This window comes from Athene cunicularia (assembly GCF_003259725.1).
Source record: "Athene cunicularia isolate RWA chromosome 10 unlocalized genomic scaffold, athCun1 chr10_part1, whole genome shotgun sequence".
Classification (NCBI taxonomy): domain Eukaryota; kingdom Metazoa; phylum Chordata; class Aves; order Strigiformes; family Strigidae; genus Athene; species Athene cunicularia.
In genome coordinates this window covers 18,348,784-18,367,593 of record NW_020799112.1, presented here as the reverse complement: position 1 = coordinate 18,367,593, position 18,810 = coordinate 18,348,784, and the positions used below count along the sequence as shown (strand labels likewise).

The following is an 18,810-nucleotide window of genomic DNA, read 5'->3' as shown; positions in this document are numbered from 1 at the left end:
GACTCATTTCAATGGCACAGAGGCATGGCCGCCTCCTTTTCCAGAATGTTATTTCCATTCCTCTGTAGGCATAGGAAGAGAAAAAAAAACGTTGCAGCAGCAGAAGTAGCAGAATCAAAGTTCAAAATTCTCTCTTCAGAGTTACAGCCCAGCTGCTTTTGTGTTGTCCAGAGTTCAACTTAACCTAAATACAGAATGCCAGATTCTGCCACTCAAATTCACACTGAGAACATTTTTTTCAGTAAATTGAACTTGGTTCCTGCTGGGAAAATTTTCTGCCTCCCTAATTGAAGCAGTATTCTCAGAATCTTCTATTTCTGCTTCTGTGCCACTGGAGTTAAGATGACGAGGTTAGAATCCTTGACCTGAAGTTGAGGATAAAGGTGCTGTAAAATCCCTGCGAAGTTTGTTATGGCAGACTCGGGAAATAAGTGTCAGATACACTGCTGTGGTCCTACAGATCAAGTATTCTCCAGTTTCTGGCCACTTCCCATCTGCACAGGTCTTTCTCAGCCAGACTATGCACTGGTTAGTGTGCCCCTCTGAGGAGAGCCTGTTCTAAAAATCTTTCATACCACAAAAAGAGAATCCCATGAGCAGCAGCTGAAAGAAAGAAGGAAGAAGCTAACGCATGGCAGATAGCATTTCAGACAATGCTAACTGTGAGCCTACGGTAGCCTTCTCTTGTTCTCCACAAGGCCCTCTTGACAGTCCTCAATGAATAATATCCTAGCTCCATCAGCCAAGTCACTGCATTAATTTCAGGAGATGTAAAGTAGGGTAGGAATTGTCTTTTCACCTGCCAAGTCTAACCATTCTGAATGGTACTGGCAAAGCCAGTAGAGAATTTGGACCTTAAATTCAAGCTAATTGGAATGGAAATTATCTTCCCTGCTCCCAGATTCAACTAGGAACATTTCTGCTGTGCGTTTCTTCCGTTTAATTAAAATTTTTAACAAATGTTTTCTATTGGTGATCCTTCACAAAAAGCCAGCATAAACACAGCATAAGGTCAAGTTTCCAAATGTATAAAATGCATTTCTGAGATTCTTGGTTCTTTTTCTCCTTTCTGCTATTAATACAGTATTAAAACTTTAAGTATAAAACCTTAAAAAGCCAAATAGTTTTGTATTTCATTATAGGGTAGATATAATTAGACATAAAGCAATGACCAATGGAAGTAGACATGAAGCATAGAGTGCAGCACTAAGAGAATCAGAATCTGATACAGAAAGTACAGTACAGTGTGTCATGTAATTTTTCCATGGAGGTAAACTATCAAGCATTCTTCACAGAATTCCTATTAGCTGTAGCCCCAGGACACTGTTATTATAGAACTGGATATATGGGAAACATTCCTTACAAATTGTAAACCTAACCAGCACGTAAGTGGAATGCGATTAGGACACATTAAGTTTCCAAAAGAAATGAAGGGGTCTGGTGGAAAGAGAATGATTTTTAGCAGTAATGGTCTTTTTTCCAAGCCAAATACCCTAGGTCCAAGTGAAGGTGGTTTCTGTGTTATTAGAAAACACAAACTAATTTATTACTTTGCATTTATTTAATCTGATGTGCTTTGTCAAAGGTGTGGCTAAGGCAAAATTCAAGAGGCACAAAATGGCCAAAAAAGTCATGCAGTGTTCCATGAAGCTTATAATGAATTTTCCATTGCTCTGTCTAGAACATCTGACCCTTACTGATCTGCAGAGTTCTGGCTTTTGTTCCTCAGCAACTTGGCTTAATCTTATGGACAGAGTAGGGTTTCTAATGAGTCTGCCAGGAAAACTAAGAATCCTTCTATTTTCAGCAAACTTTGGATCCGATTGATGAGGTTGCCGCACTCATTGCTGCCACAGTCCATGACGTGGATCACCCAGGAAGAACAAATTCTTTCCTGTGCAATGCTGGCAGTGAGCTAGCAATTCTCTACAATGACACCGCAGTGCTGGAGAGCCATCATGCTGCCCTGGCTTTCCAGCTCACCACCCGGGATGACAAATGCAATATATTTAAGAACATGGAGAGGTAAGCTTAAAACTCAGGGTCCCTGTCTGCCCACTAACATCTCTCACTTTCTTCTGTGTAACATGATAATGCAAACGAGCATCCTGGAGGAGGGCAGTACCCTGTGGATAACTGCCTGTAGCCCTTGTGGGAGTTTGCTTCTAGAACAGTAGAGTGCTTCTGCCTGTCCTGCACAGATATAGGAGTAATCCCATGGTTTCAGTTCCTCCTGTGGATAAAAAGGCAGACCCTGTATAAGGGTAAAATACTGTACTACTGTAAATCCTAATGTTTGCAAGTCTAGAAGACTCATTTTGCAACACCGGTTGTAAAAGACAAGCTATGGCTGAGTGGGTAGATGTTTGCTGGGTAGAACAAGGATAGAAAGAGTCCCAGAGCATCAGCCGAAAATGAAATGCCTTGTTGCAATGGGAATGACAGTGAAAGACCTGTTGTTCTTCCAGCCCTAGAAGGGCATTTAGGGTGAGGATGTGACCATTGTCTTGGCCCTCTCAAGATACAGCAGAAAAGTATTGCTGAAAACGTGGCTGGAACATGAGCTGCTGCAGAGTGACTGTGCTCAAAGTCCTGGGAACACACTGGTGTGGCATGTCCTGGTGGCCCTCCTGAGCAGCTGGTGCCTCTGCTTCTCCTAGAGATCCAGTCATGTGTCTTACGTCTCTGCACACCAGAGGGTACTGCATCCAGCATAGATGCAGCTGCCCAAACCTTTATCATTGTTCTTTCTTTCTCCAGCACCTTTCTTCAATAAAATGGTCTGTAGCATTTTTGTTAGACTTGTTTTAGCAAGCAGCCCTTTGTGAACCAGCCAGCATTCTTAATTGTTTCCTTCTTTAAACAGGAATGAATATCGAACCCTTCGCCAAGCCATTATTGACATGGTCTTAGCAACAGAAATGACAAAGCACTTTGAGCATGTCAACAAGTTTGTCAACAGCATTAATAAACCCTTGGCAGCGCTAGAAGAAAATGGGGTAAGCAACACTGCAAGTTCTTCTTAAAATGACTAGTCAGGGACTGGGAACCCTTGGCACTAGGAAATCCCCACATGGGTATTCTGAGGAAGTTTGTCAGAAACATGGGGAAGGAGAGACTAGAAATGTGTCTTTCACCTCTGGGTTTAAATGCCCTTCTGCTTAACATGGTCATCACACATTCTGAGGGTGAGTGGGACTCACTTGGATCCTATTAATATTGCAGAGCTATGGTGTTGTACTTGGGAACAGAACCTTGGGCTGTATAATTTCCTGTTAAAAATACCATTTTGATGAACACAGTCACTCCCACGGAGAGAGTGCTAGTGGCAAGACTTGGTATTGCTGTTGGCCATTTCTGCAAAGGAGCCAGGATTTGCCTCAGAACAGGAGCTGAATTACTCCCTCACTCCAGTGGGAACGGCTGTGGTGCAGCATGAGGGCAGGTATAGTGACGGCCATGTGGCACATTCTCTGGAAATGAGGGCGCTCAGCCTGGCAGCATTCACGGGTTTTCTCTCTTCTTAAAAAAATCAATCAAATCAGAGTAGGGTATCGAGAAATAAAACCAAATCTTAAAACACCTTTGCCTACCACCCCTTTTTTCTTCGCAGGCTTGACTTTACTCCTGATTCCTCCACCTCCTGCCCTGCTGCAGTGCAGGGGGACAGGGAATGGGGTTTGTGATCAGTTCACCACAGGCTGTCTCTGCTGCTCCTTCCTCCTCAGGGGAGGACTCCTCACACTCCTCCCTGCTCCTGCGTGGGGTCCCTCCCACAGCAGCCAGTCCTCCACCAACTTCTCCAATGCGAGTCCTTCCCACAGGCTGCAGCTCTTCATGAACCGCTCCAGCGTGGGTCCCTGACATGGGCCACAGTCCTCCCAGCATCAGAGTGCTCCAGCGTGGGCTTCCCTCAGAGTTCCAGCCTTCCTCGAGGCATCCACCTGCTCCAGCGGGGGGCCCTGCACGGGCTGCAGGTTGGCATCTGCTCCACCGTGGACCCCCACGGGCCGCAGGGCACAGCCTGCCCCCTCCCCAGGGGCTGCAGGGAGTCTCTGCTCCAGCACACCTCCCCGCCCTCCTTCACTGACCTTGGTGTCTGCATAGGTGTTACTCTCACATCCCACTCCTCTCTCCACTGCAGGGGTTTTTTAAAACTTCTTAAATATCACAGAGGCACTACCACTGTCGCTGGTTGCCTTGGCCTTGGCTAGTTGTGCGTCCGACTTGGAGCCAGGGAAGCTTCTAGCAGCTTCTCACAGGAGCCACCCCAGTAGCCCCTCCCTTGCTACCAAAACCTTGCCACATAAACCCAATACAGTATCATATAGACATAATCAATAGCCATCTGGAACCCCATGGACACAATGAAATTGCCTGTTAAGAACTCATTCTGAAAAACCACACCAGTTTCAATAACAGCTTCAACCAGCAGTTTTGTTGCCAGTAAGAGCAGCGTATAATTTTGTTGGAATGTTTTTTTGCAGAGAGAAGATTTTCAGAAATGGTTATAATAAAGTTTGCATCGGTGGCAACATCCTGTAGGAGCTGTAATAATTTTCTGTGTTTTCTTACCATGTTTTTTAGAAAGCCACATTTATGACTGTTGTGTGTAATGGGGGAGTGAAGTCTTTTTATTATCTGGAGGTGGGAGAGGAATAGGTCTTGTTCCTTCACCCATCAGAAGCAGACTGGAGCTTAACTAGAGGAGAGTACCTTTGTCCACAGGAGTATGTGCTAGAATTAGCTTTGTTCTTGGCACCCCGTGATGCTAATGAGAACTATGTGAATGTGAAGCAAAAGTCCCAGTAGGATACTGGTTTGACTGATTAAACTAGGCGAAAGGCTGTTAAGTCCTCAGCTGGACAGCCTCTCTGGGTGGGTGTAGCAGCATTTATTGTAGGAGGGGAAGAGAGATGGAGAAGAACAAGGGACCTGCTGCTGCTGGGTGCAGTAGGTGACTCTCCAGGGCACCTGGTCCTGCTGGAGGGCTCTGTACTGGCCTGCCTGGCTGCACAGAGCCTCTCCTTCCAGCCCCAAAATTGGGATGCAACTGGTTTTTGAGCAGCAGCATCCATCCAAAGAGCCAAACTCCTCTTCTTGCCTGTTACAGAGAGCTGAATAGCTGTTGCTGCTGAAGAACAGGGCTTAGACTTGTACAGTCAAAGAGTAAAAACAAATACAGTGACATATAGAAATCAAGCAAAAGTTTAATTCTGCTCTTGAGCCCCAGGGGCTGCAGGGAGGTAATCTGCCCCGCAAGGCATTTGCAATTCACAACAAATTCTGCCCAAGGATGGGAAGAAAGACAAAGGCTATATAATTTTTATTGAAAACAAGAAGCAAAATATTTTCCTTCTTTTGGTTGGGAGTTTCTCAGTTCAGCAGGTTCCTATTAAAAGGCCTGTAATGTGTGAGTGGGTAAACCAAATCATTTGCTGTGCTTGTTACTAGCAGAACAACACTGGCAGATCCTCTTTCAAGTCTGGTTGTATATCTGGTTGCAGCGGCAGTGTGTGTTTCCTGGCCTGGTTTCCAGTCATGGTGGTGACTCAGTGTAGTGTTTGCAGGCTGAGCTGCCAACCGAGTGTTCCAAATGGGACAGTTCCACTTTTTTTTTTTTTTTTTTTTATTTATTATTTTTATACATATTTGTTCAAAGAGCCACGCTGAGAAACTGCTTTGTTTGTTTCCTTTCTTCTTTTGTTTCATAAACTGAAAAAAATCCTTTCCAGCTCCAGCATCCTTTATCCTCCCATTTCCCTTCATGATGTCACCTAAGCCTATGACAGGAAGCCAACATCTGACATGCAGAGACACCTCTGCACTCTGAGCAGGATGCTGGGACTAAGCACAGTTAGCACATTTTATTCCCAAGACATCCGCATCCAGCAAGTAGAACTGTGCCCTTGGTTTCAACAGATCATAGAAGCGAACATCCTTTCTTGATTCCTGGTGGTTTGCCTACTAGGATATTCTCTACTATCCTAAACTGAATGATGTCTAATAGTTATCCGTGCTTAATTTCCATGCTTGTGTTTCTGGAGCTTCCATCACTCTATTTTGACTTTCTCTTACATAGTTTTGCCATGCATTTGGAGGTGTATGTACCTCACTTGCCTCTGTATCTTCCCTTCTATATGTCTAAAAATGAGGGAAAATAATTGGTTTGGGAGTCTCTTTTTGGTGACAACTGTGGAGCTGGTGTTTCTGAGCGAATATACTACCAAATAATCTTTTTTTATTATTATTATCAGTTTCTTCCTTTAGGAAGAACTTTCTTCTGAAAAATATGTCCTAATAAACGGTTAGAATGTTTCTGCTGCTTTGTATCTCCCTCTTCTTACAAAATACTGCAGGAACTGGTGGCACATTATTATTATGATTATTGTTGTTGTTGTTATCATTATCGTTATTGTTATTATTTATTATCACTATTATCATTATCATTACTGTTACTTCTCCACTGCTCTGACTATAGATCAAGACCTTGTTAGGTGCTGGAGAAGTCTAGTGCATAGTCCTTGCTTCAAAGGGGTTTTATTCTAAGTAGATGGTGGTGTAAATTTCTGTACCTTCCCATCCCTGAGGAGTCAAGTAACAGTGTTGCACTTACAGATAATTTTTTAAGATATTTTAATCCTGAATCTCTGTCCTTTGGAAACTTCATCTGAGCTCCACAGAAAATAGTTTCTAATCTGGATCATCTGAGCCTTTACTCATATTAGCTGTATACTGGCTCCAAATATAGAGTACCATTGACGCGCTTATATGTGCTGCCTGGGAACCAAATATAAGCTGTATGTGGGCTGAAAACCTTCCTAGACTTACAGAGGAAAGATGAGGCTGTTTGGAAGCATGTTTCTAATATATTGCTTTAATACTGATAAATTATCAGAAAGCAAAATTCCCAGTCATGTCAGAGAGTGATGGGCTAGCGTGGGTCCAATGGAAGGGAATGAGGAGCGTGCCTGGGAGGCACTGTGGGATCTGAGTCTCCTAATAGTAGCAGTGCTGTCAGAATGATTGATGCTCATGCTGATGAGGTTTGCATGTTGAAGATGACCGTGTATCTCGGGTCAGTCCTTTTTTTTTAAAACCACCTATTCCACTCTCAACGTGCAAGTCCATTAATCCTTGGATTTCAGCAGAGAATTACAATTTTGTGCCTACACAGTGCTCATCACTGTGTGTGTAGTGAGGAATGGATCCTCTCACTTCTAAGGAGGCAGATAAGGCATAGGGGGATTAGATGACTTGCCCAAAGGTGCCCAAGAAATCTGTCACAAAGACAGTGACTGAATCCAGAAACTGAGTTCAGTGTTACTTCAGAGCTGTGGCTAACATTCATAATCCCCCTACAAATTCAGTTGAACATCAAATATGGTAGCCAGCAGCAGGACTGATCCCTGTGGGACCTGCTGAAAGCACTCCCAAGGCACAAAGTTTTTAAGTAAGTGCACAGAGAGCTTGCTAATGGATTGGTTTTAATTCTTAAATGTTACAGAATAATGGTGATGGAGAGTCAATCAAAACTGTTCTCACGTCCCCTGAAAACCGTATCCTTATCAAACGCATGTTGATAAAGTGTGCTGACATTTCCAATCCGTGCAGACCCATAGAACAGTGCATAGAGTGGGCCGGACGCATCTCAGAGGAGTACTTTGCACAGGTAAGGCCGCTAAAATGGGCTGCTGAAATTCCAGGTGAGCATCTGTGTAGAAGGGGAGAGAGGGGTGCATATGCTGCCAGTATTGCAGGACACCTAAGGCTGCGTTACGTAATGTGAAAAATAACAACTTCTTTAATCTTAAATGATGGGGTATCACACATGCCAATACAACACTAGATGCCTTCAGGCAGACAAAAGTTAACTTCTGCAGTGCAGTTTTTGAAAAATCTAAGCTTTCAGGTTGTTCAATTTGGAGCTGGGCTTTTTGAGTTTTGGCTGCAAATGCATTCCCATCACAAGAGGCAGAGGAATGGCTGTGCCTCGAGAACAGGATCGTCAGGTCCTTGTGTTAGCATGGGAACAGCAGTCGCTCCAAGGAATGCTGTAAGACCTTAGCACACGGTGCTGAAGAAAGGTTTTGGGAAGATGGGGAAAAGGAGAGGGCAAAGTCATTATTACAAATGACAGACCAAATACTGCAATTGGGATTTGGTACCTCAAGGGGGGCAGGGGAGAGGATTAAAAAAGCGTTTTTGCCATCTCTGAGTCGTACAGATTGCCGCTTCCATCAGAGACTGAAAATGGTTGAGCATCCTTTAGCTCCAAAGCAGTCATAACTTAATCAGTAACGAGTGGAGTTACTCAGGGTCAGCTCTGTGCGTAGATGCAGAAGGTAAATGTATCACCTTGTGGGAAACACTGGAAGGCACTATTTGTCTGCTGATTCGCTGAGACATAGATGACTAGGTGCTCCAGAGTAAGTTGCTGCTGCTTCAGATTTTTTCAGGTTCCTCTGTTTATTTAGCAGTTGCATGCTGTAGTCAGTGCCGAACAATCTGCTGCTAAACGAAGCCCATTAACAGAATGTGTCTTAGGTGAATAATCACAAGAGTGTTTTTTGCAGACTGATGAAGAAAAGAGGCAAGGTTTACCTGTTGTGATGCCAGTTTTTGACAGAAATACATGCAGCATCCCCAAATCCCAAATATCATTCATTGATTACTTCATTACTGATATGTTTGATGCCTGGGATGGTAAGCAAAACTCTGCTACATTTCCTGACGATAACTGTTTTGTGAACATTTAAAACTACTGTGATATAAAATTGCTTTCTCGCGGCTCTTAAAGAAAGGGGAGAAAAGGGAAGGTCAAGTAGGCTTGATAACTTCATTACTGCTTCGAAGTATTTTGATACTGCTACAAGCCATTCTCGTGGCTGCTCTTTAATACATTAGATCCAGGCAGTGTTTAGCTTTCTTTGTTTTAAACTTGCTTCTCTGTAAATGGAGAACAGAACGTGTTCTCCTTGATAGCATTTTGAGCACAGTCATTTCGTCTACGTTAATATCAGCTATTCTTCAAGACAAATTTCTACAGTCTGGAAACTGCTTGGGGGAGCAGCTATTTCCTTCCAAGTGCTGCCTCCGTGGTAAAAGTGGTCAGAAATGTGACTCTCCTGAATGCCAGATCATGACATGTGACTGAGATTTGATGAAGTAGAATAATTACAAGCATAATTAGCTATGCCCCTCCTGGAAAACTGGGTCCTTTTGCTGGGAGTTGCAATACCAGTATTAAGTAGACTTACAGAACTGTTCTCAGTGGCCTGAGTGATACATGAGTGATGAGAGCTGTGCAGCCAAAACCGTTTCAAGTATCAGTATGACAGATCTAAGCTTTCCTACTTCACACGGTTGCCCAGACATTTGAAATTATATTTAAGCGGACAGAATCATGTGACTGTTTCGATTCTGCAAACTAAATACACTCTGCCCTTTCTTCCCTAGCATTCGCAGACCTGCCAAATTTGATGCAGCATCTGGATAATAACTTTAAATACTGGAAAGGACTAGATGAAAGGAAGCTGCGGAGCCTTCGACCACCACCAGAATAGCAATTAGACCATGGTGTGTAATTTTCTAACCAGATGCATATTTGTTCAAGCTCACTTTTATTCCTGTGATTTGAGATTTGTTTTGGTCTCTTCAGTGTTACAGTAAGGCTTAGCCCATGCGCTTGGGGAACTTTGAAATTCAAGAGAACATGAGGTCAGCAGTTGACTTCCACAAACTACCACGTGTGGACTCCAATGAAATAAACCTACCAAGTGGAATTACACTGGATCGCTGCAGTACTTGTACTGAAGAGGGTTTATTAGTGAACATATTTTTTGTGATATCTCCATACCAGTATGTGAAGCTGGAAGACCTTGAAGAATCCTCGTAAAAAGGACATTCACTAGAAGATTTTGCTTAATCCTCAATCCTGCAAGTGAAAAAGAAGTATCTATTAATAGAGACTCATAGCTTTTATGAGAAAGCTACATGCTTTTTATAAGCACTTAAGACAGTTACATAGAACAATCAGACATTCAAAATGCAACTCTCTAAGAAGGAATTTTTGATCTATGAAAAATAGATGTACTCTATTTTTTCACATCACAGAAGGTGCAATCATTCACTTCTGAGCACTACTGAAAGTGAGTTCTCTAAGAAATTTAGTAGCAAATGTAAAAAATAACACAAGAATTTTTGAGGTTGATCGTTAGCATCTATGATTAAAATGATACGTTTTATTTATTTTGTTAGATGTTCAATATTTTCTATGAATTTATAAATACTTAAAAGCCAAAGCCAACTTTAGATGCATTACAAATTTACATGATTCATACTCATTAATATACATTTAATTGATGTACAGACCTTTTATTTTCATAATGCAAATACAAAATACTATACAATGATACATTTTTATTGCACTGTAAGGATAGATGTGTATGTTTAAATATTGTCTGATTTATGTTAATTAAAATAAGTTTTATTGAAAAGGTCTCACTTGAGAATAGTAGAATAAACAAGAAATGTATCCTGTCTGAGCACCAGAACTGCAGTAGTTCTCCCACAAACCAGTGATGACGACCTGATCTTCCCTTGGCTACAAAAAAATAATAATATGTTGGAACTTTTTGTTTTCTTCCATGAAACTTTATGACTGAATTCCCTGTCAAAGTCTGCCTTATTTTATATAGTATTTCTACAAAGCATTCTACAGCATATATGAAGAGGTAATACTAAACAGCTAATGAATTTCAACATTTTATAGCCTATGTATTTTCCTCTGCCATGAAAGAAACAGAACATAAAACCACCAACAAAAACCTTTAACTCAAGAAGTTTGTAAAGGCTCTGTACCATCACAATTTGAATGAAACATTCATAGCAAACACCAGAAAATAATAAAATGTATATTTTAAGAAGTGTCAAAGTCCTAGCCATTTCATTTGAAACTTATTTACTTTGTAGTTTGCAGACTAACAGATACATGAAATTCTGTTAAAGCTAACTAGATACTTGCCGTCTGGGGAAGGGAAGATTTGAGGGGGGATGGACTGGCATAAGCGTGATGGTATATGGCTGTCAAGCCCCTGTGTTTGTGGCCTGCCCTTGGCAAGCCCATCAAACCCTTGTGTGCCCTTGGACAAGTCTCTTCACAGCTAAAAGCCGTGCCACGCCGTATTCCGCTGAAGGACTAGAAGAGTATCCTGTCAGCCTGCCCGGTAGGCAGAAAGTCACTCCAAAAACACTGAAAGAATTGCTGACTGTTGTCAGTGCAGAGGCAACTGACTTCATTTTGAACCATTCCTGAAGAAGCACAAGCATGGGAGTGATGGATGATGTAGCAGTTCAGGGATTGCAGCAGTGGGAGCCTTAAAGCAGGTAAGAAAGGAACAGGTGGCTGCTCCAGGTGTTACCTGTTCCTGTGTTTCTCCTTCATCTCCAAGCTGATAAGACTCATGGGCCACCACCGTTTGTAGCTCACTACTGTTCATGTTTGTGTTACGCCTTTCTGCCAGTGCTGCCCTTACCCTGCAATATATTTCCATTGAAGGCTGAAAAAAACAAGTATCCTATATTTTCAAAGGGAACATGCAAGGAGAGGGAAAGTTGGCTGCTAGATGCATTGTTTTCCTGGCAATATTACATTGTGTTTCCCTGTATGTTCACCTATTGTAATCAGCTTTAATTTGCCACCTGGCATTGATCTCTTCTGTTGTATGCAGGCTCCTGTGCCTAGTTCAAGGAAAAGCCACTCCAGCTTCATTAGAGGCAAGCTCTATCACACATTCTCCACTGACCTGCTGCAACGAGGCTAGGAGAGGAAAAGTAACAGCATATGGGCCCAGGGAATGTCTGCAAGAAGGGGGTAAAAATAATACTTCATAAGCATAGTTAATATTCTGAGTTATATTAATGAATGATAAAAGCAGTTAATTTAATAGACTATAAAAATGCCTGATGCATCTTTATTGAAAAGATGTGATTAATATGATTAATTCCCTGAAATTCACACTGCATCTTTAATGCCATTACTTGGAGTGTAGAGCTGTGCTAATCAACCCTCTGTATCAGCCAGATTTATGTCCATATTGGTGTACAACAATTTCAGTTAACATAAACCACTGAGCTGCAGTCACTGAATGGAGCTCTGTTCATTCTGTTGTCCATTTAGCCAGGGACAGATTATAATTAAAGTCTGGGACCATGATGCCTGATCCTCCCCTAAGATCTCTTCCCACAGAGCTTCTCTCTACAAGCTACACCTCTCAAGCCTTCTGTGCAGTGTGAGGCTGTGCGGGTTCAGGGGGGCGATTCTAGGCTGCTGCCCCTGCAGCAGAAGGGCCTTGCTGTGGGGCAGTCATGTGATACTCATCGCTCCAGGATCCAGATGTCTTTGGATCCCATTGCAAATTCTTCAGCCATTCCAGATCCCCTTACTTTCTTCTCCAAGATTACATAGCAACATCTCATGCCCTGTGCTCTGAACCCTTTCCAGTTTAGTGTGTCTTCCCATGCTTTTTGAACTGTCACTCAGCGATGGAGCTCTGCTTGGAACAGAACCATGGCTTTACTGATGGTCCTTCACCATGGAAGGGAGAACACTGGAATAAGAGGAAAGAGTGTGATTGAAGTTACTCACAATTTCAAACAGGCTGGCAGTCTTACACAGTGTCTGCACTTTTCATTTGTTCTTGCTTTAATGCTAATACAAGAGTAAATTCCAGTGTAGACATGATGAAGAAGTCCTTAGTGCACCTCTGGGGTTTTAATCTGAAAGCTTGGTCTTTTAAAACTGAATAAGGTTCAGCAATTCAGCATTAAATGACCCATTCAGAATTATTTGCTCTATTTTCCATGCTGCATATTTTCAATCAGGTAATACTGCTGCTAAACCTGGGTATTGCTTTAGTTGCTTCCAGGTGAGCCTGAACTATTTTGATTTGGTAAAAAAAAAATGTTGGCTCCTCAGCAAATTGCCCTAGATGAATATCTTGGTCCCTTCAAGGGATAGGTATAAAATTCTGTGTAATAATTGCTTATTCCTACAAAAGGAGAAACCAGTCAGGCATTGTGCACACCCACCTTGTCATAGGTCTGAAGATGGCTTTCATACTACGATTTTCCCAATGGCTATATATAAATTAAAAATCACCTGAAACGGAATGAATGCCTTAGTTTTTGTTGCAGTGCTTTTTGCTGTGGCTGTCTGCTTGTCTCAGTAGAGACATCATTGATATGACACTTAAGAAAAGGTCATGAACTGAAGCAATGACAAAGCCATCCCTCATTCTCATTCACATAAAAGAGAAGAAAGGATAATAAAATTAAATATCTACTAATCCCTTACAGGATGCTCAGAAACAGCACCGGGAAACTGTAGTCAGTTGTGCCCTTCTGTGAGACCAGAAGGGTTTGAGTCATGACTGCATGGAGCACTTTGAAGTGAACTCTCAGAGCTATTCACAAGCTTCAAAACAAATAATCTCTCTGCTGACGTGTCACGTCATGCCTCCAAGGTACAGTGGTCCCAGGGGTGCTCGTTAAATGATACCAGGATGGATTGCATTTCATTCTGACATGATGTTTGGATGCAGAAAACGAGCTTTTAAATTAACTGCCATGTCCCTGTGTGGCCTGTACTGCTGGTTCAGAACAAAGGGGATGTCCAGGTGCTTCAGCTGGATTTTGTTCTGCTGAAGCTATGGCTCTGTGGGCAAAGAACTTCTGTGTTGTAACTCCACCAAATGCTTTCTCGGTGCCTGCTTTGAATGTTACTAGGGCAAAGTGCCTCATGTTTTCCTTTCTTTTTCCCCCTTGTTTAACATCTTTAAGAATCTCCTCCCACACAAACCTCAGTGAATTTAGCTTTGCAAACTCTGCAAAGCTATGTGTTAGCATCCTCTTTAACAAGCAAGGCAACTGGGTTAGGAAAGGCCAGAGGACCCAGAGCCACTAAGCAAAATGGGTTTGAGGCTTCTAAACACCTTTGAAGTCCTGGACCTTCAAGCCCTCCCTATGGTTTAAACAGTGAGTCTCTCTCAGGCCAGGAAACAGTCTTCTGGTCTTCTGATGTTCCACTTCTTCCCTCTCAGCTTCTTTGTATTCCATTTTTCTTCTGATCCCATTTGCTAGTCCTTCACTTCCACTGGCTGTGCATCTCCCTCAAACACACAGCTTTAATGCCGGGACTAAATCCTGCCTTTCAAACTGACTCTTGCTGCTTACAACAACTTTTACCACAAGAAAACCTTTTTCTGATGCAAGTCAAAGTGATCCTAGAAAAATAACCCATGATGGCTGAAAGCCTCACACTGTTATCCACAGGCAGAAGGAGAACACAAACATAGTTAACTAAACCAGCTTGCTACTGCATGTATGTGAAGTCTTTTGTGTTCTACTCCCACATGCAAATTGACGTTCAGGAGTGTTCACAGGCACCTCTGCCTTTGAGGTTATATTAGCAAATACAAGCAGCTGTGGACACTTGTTGAAATTTGAATCTCTCTTTTCTTGGTTTGCTTGCTCCCCCCCTCGAGTGGCAAGAGTCATTGCTAGAGCTAAAACTAATCTTAGTTCAGCCCGTGGTAATTAACAGAAGTTACTTTATCCTTTAATCACATGCGTTTCTCTTGAGGTAGTGAAATAGCACAGCAACACACAGTTTTAGAGAGGAAGTGAAAAAGGTGATTGCCTGGTTTTGAAATGAAAGGGGGAATTCAGCCAGTGTGTAATTATTCAAGTGAGAAGTTGGTCCTGTCTGTCTTTAATATTCCAAAGTGGTATTTGATGTAAATCCTTCCCCAGAGTTCATTACATTAGCTCTTAGCTCAACCTGAGCACACCGAGTGCCAAGTTCAGCGTGCAGCATGTTTTATAACCGAGTAGAATGACGTCATCCCAGTGATCCTGCAGCTCCCTAGTTCCTTGGGAGGAGGTATGGCTTTGTCTTCAGCCTAAAGATGAAATGGAATATGTTTGATGAGATTCCCTTGGTATTTGCAGTGTAGAACGTGTGAGGAATATTGCTTTGCACCTCCAGCAAGAACTGTCCCTTTTTGCCTTTTAAAAAAAAAAAAAAAAAAAAAGTTGTTACTTTGCTTGTAATATTTTTCTTTGCCGAAAATGAAAATTTTCCTTTACGGATCCCTAGGTGCTTTACAAGAAGACCGACAGAGCCCTTTTGCGGGTGGGTAAAACAAGTTGCAGGGAAGCATGGTGGCTTGTTGGCATCCACCCCGTGGTAAACCCTGGTCTAGTCCTGGGGGCTGCCAGGCAGCTGCTGAGGGTTCTGGGTTGAACCACGCTGATTTTTTTTTTACAAAAAAGTGGAAGATAAATTTAGAAAATTTCATAATGGTTTGTCACCGCCACTTTACAGAAATACTGGTCAGAGCTCCTGAGAAGCCAGAAATCCATCCTCCCTCCACACTTTGTCCTGACCTCAGTGAGACTCGCGGGAGTGCAGAGTCCCAGCGCCTGTCCCCAGCAGTGGGTGGTGCCTGCTATTTCAGATGCTGTTTACCGTAAGTAAGAAAGACTGCAATGATATAGCATGAATGTAAGTGCTAAGAAACAGGCAAGATGCCCAGCCACCCCACCGAGACTGGGCTGGGAACGGCATGCGTAACATCAGCCACAGCTTTGGGGGATAGTTGGGGAGAAAGATTCCAACTGCAATGAACAGACAGTTTTCAGGGCATTGTGAGAGCAGAATGAAATTCTCCTCACTATACAACCAAGCCCTGAGAGGGAGCAGCCTCTCCCAGCCCTTGAAAATCCATGCTGGCAGACTCAGAGCAAATATGCTGTCCCCTGTTATGACAAATCTCTGACAAGCCAAGGTCAGAAAGCAGAAAGTTTTAGCTGCTCTATCATGCCAGGAACAAAAAAAAAAACCAAAACACCAAAGAAAACAAAAAGCCTTGTTTTAAAATAAGCTGTTTTAAATAAACAAGTGTTCTTTTGGTCTTTGAACCACATCAGAGTACATACCTAACAATATTTGTTAAGTAAATATCAGTGACATGTTTAAGTCTGGCTCAGTATGCATTAGCAAAGTGGTATTTGTGTTGCTTTTGTTGTAACAAGAGTCAATAGTGTTTCTAGAAGGTGGTCTGAAAAAAAGGGACTTTGGGTTTTTTTTTCCCACTTAGCATCCCACAGAGAAACATCTGCCCACCAGTAACCCCACCACAGGACTTTTAAGTAAAAAAACCCTTCCCAATGCACTGATTTTGGTGGTTATACTTCACTTTTATTGTCTTAGGTCAGTTCCTACTCTGCCTTTTAGGTGTTATTTTTTACCCATGGATCCACCTCTTAGATCATTTTGGCTTTCCGAGGGAAGTCTGCCCCAAGACTGGTCGCAAATACATGATCACATTATTATAGCCTGTACCTGAAGCACCATGGTGCTGTGGCTGAGCACAGTTCAGACCTATTCCCACCTCTTCTGATCAGCTAGTCCCTGAGCTTAGATTTTATTCAGTTTGATACTAGTGCTGTAGGCACAGAAAGCTCCCTGCTCAGACCTGCTCCTCATAGCTTCGCAACTGGGCTGACCCAGTGTCAACCAAGATACACACACTAGCACTATACAGAAAGCTACTGAGGGATCAAGAGGTCACCACACAGCCTAAAAGCCAATGGTTGCTTTTCCATATGCAGCAAAAGAAAAAAAGTCAATTTTTAATTTAAATAGATACTTGTATTTTTGTTTGTCTGTCCTTTGACGTTTTGCCTTATTTAACTCTTAAGAGCCAGATGGTAACTCTAGGGTTAATGCACAGACAGGGGCATCCGAAGCAAGAGAACAGGTTGTAACAGTGATGCTGCTGAATTACAAATTCTCCAGCAGGAACAGAGGTTTTCTTTTACATCTTATGGGCTGTGAGGAAGTCAGACTGCCTCTTAAGTGTCCTTTCCTGTATGGCAATAGAAGTGATCTCTTTGGGCATGCTCAGAAATTTTGGGCTTAATAAATCATCACTGTAGACTACGTGCTTCCATGTCTGGGAAACGGTGTGACTTTTTCTCCCTGCCTTTGCGGGGTGTTAGAGAGGAGAAAAGGTCATGCTCTGTGGGACCCAAGGGGGGAAACTGCAGTTCGTGATTCAGGCTTGAGCTACCCCAAAGTCAGGCCATTGAAGTCACGGTGAGGCTCTGCAGGCAAAAATGACAGCCAGGCTTTTATCTGTATGCCATGGCATCACAGGTCAATACTATGACTTCTTTCTCTTCTTTAAAGCTTTCATGTCAGAGGAATCAAAGCCCCCTACCTCCCCTTCTCAAATTGCCTCCAGTTAATAATAGCACGAACAGTAGTTAGCCCAGGTTTCAAAGAGGCTTTGATGAGATATTGCTCTTTGATAAGCCATTTCAAGGGCAGGAGGCAAAGTGTTTACTTTGCTTGGAAGAGGAGTCTGATGAGCAATTTACTTTTCTTTTGCTGAGGCCAAGCAGAGCTTTGTTACCTCCAGAATATGGAGATTGCAGAGGTGGTTCAGAGCTACTTCTCTACCTCTGGCTATTTCTTTGCCTTATGCAGGAATAAAAGTTACAAATGAAGCCCAGCAGCCTGTCCCTACCTGTGACACCTGCCTCTGTGCTGAGCCTCAGCAACCATCCACGCCCCAGCTTTCCTTCCCTCCCATGACTGTTTTTCGTGCCTTTGGCTGTCCTGGGAGGCCCGGAGGAATTAGGAGTGCCATGAAACCCAGGAGTGCCGCTGGCCCAGAGGCGAGAGCGAGCTGTAGCTGCATGAATAGCTGAGCCCTCCCTAACCACGCACTGCAGCAGAAAGGTGCAAACAGGGAAATCAGGCTTTGGGTTGGACTGGCCAGTCTGACTGGTGGTGAGCCAACCTGTAAGACATGGAATTACTTAGTCTGAGGATACTGAAGCTCTCCCAAAGCCTAGGCCTGTACTAAATGCAGCAGGTGCTTTCCTGGAGACGGGAAAAGCCACAGCAAAGGGGTGAAGGCAAGCTACTGACTCTTGCTACAAGAAAGCTTTACAAACTGGGATTATAAATGGCAAGGCTATTTAATGTTCATTTCATGAAGCATTTTACTATACAGGCTGCGAAATATATCAGACTCACTGCTCAGGCACAATAAATAGGTCCACTCCGGCAGCCTAACTGCACCTTTCAGATCAGCAGGGGAGCAGGACAGGGCAGGAGGTGTTGCGGTGGCCACAGGCGCTTCCTGACCGCGCGCTTTCCAACACTGTAGGTGGAACATAAGGAGTTTTGTTTAGAGATTGAAAGAAAACTTGAGTGTATGCAGTGGGCTGCAAGATATCTCCGAATAGAGGGACTCTGCACGCTACTTCGGGCCCAGCCAGGCGGGTTTGGGAGCTGTAAACCCCCTGCCCCAGGGTTGAGATAACTCGGCGACCGTGTCACGGCCCGACCCCGCTGGTGGCAGCTGCGGCCCAGGAGAGCTGGTGGCTCTCACGGAGCTGTGCCCACCCCAGGGCTCAGGGGGAAAGGAAACCGGCTGCCCCCCCCTGTAGCAGGATGTTATTCACATGCTTAGATCTGCCGGACCAAGCACTCGTACCAGAAGGAAAGGAGACGCACAAGGTAAGCGGGTGTTGGGGAGGGGGCTGCTAGAGGCAGCGAGGGAGCTACAGGCGGGGCCGTCGCTGGAGAAAACAAAACACGTTTCGCCCAGGCGAGGGCCTGGCCGGCGGCAGCACGCGGTGCACCGGGTCGGTCAGTGCTTCTCCGGAAAAAGCGGCGTTACCGGGGCCGGGGCGGGCGCTCGGGTCAGCTCTGCTCGGCCGTTGTTGGGT

At 43.6% G+C, this 18,810-nt stretch overlaps 1 protein-coding gene across 3 annotated transcripts in view; it reads left to right on the top strand.

The window, feature by feature from the left end:
* The window catches only part of PDE8A (phosphodiesterase 8A), a 129,940-nt gene extending 119,012 nt beyond the window's left edge, over positions 1 to 10,928 (top strand). For 2 of the 3 annotated variants that reach the window (XM_026855795.1, XM_026855793.1), the window contains exons 18-22: positions 1,808 to 2,025; positions 2,867 to 2,999; positions 7,508 to 7,672; positions 8,577 to 8,706; positions 9,460 to 10,928. In XM_026855795.1, coding sequence (XP_026711596.1) covers positions 1,808 to 2,025; positions 2,867 to 2,999; positions 7,508 to 7,672; positions 8,577 to 8,706; positions 9,460 to 9,566 — 753 coding nt within the window. In that variant the 3' untranslated portion in view covers positions 9,567 to 10,928. The remainder of the gene's footprint in view (positions 1 to 1,807; positions 2,026 to 2,866; positions 3,000 to 7,507; positions 7,673 to 8,576; positions 8,707 to 9,459) is intronic. The other variant, XM_026855794.1, reaches the window with a different exon arrangement.
* The last annotated feature ends 7,882 nt before the right edge of the window (positions 10,929 to 18,810 follow it).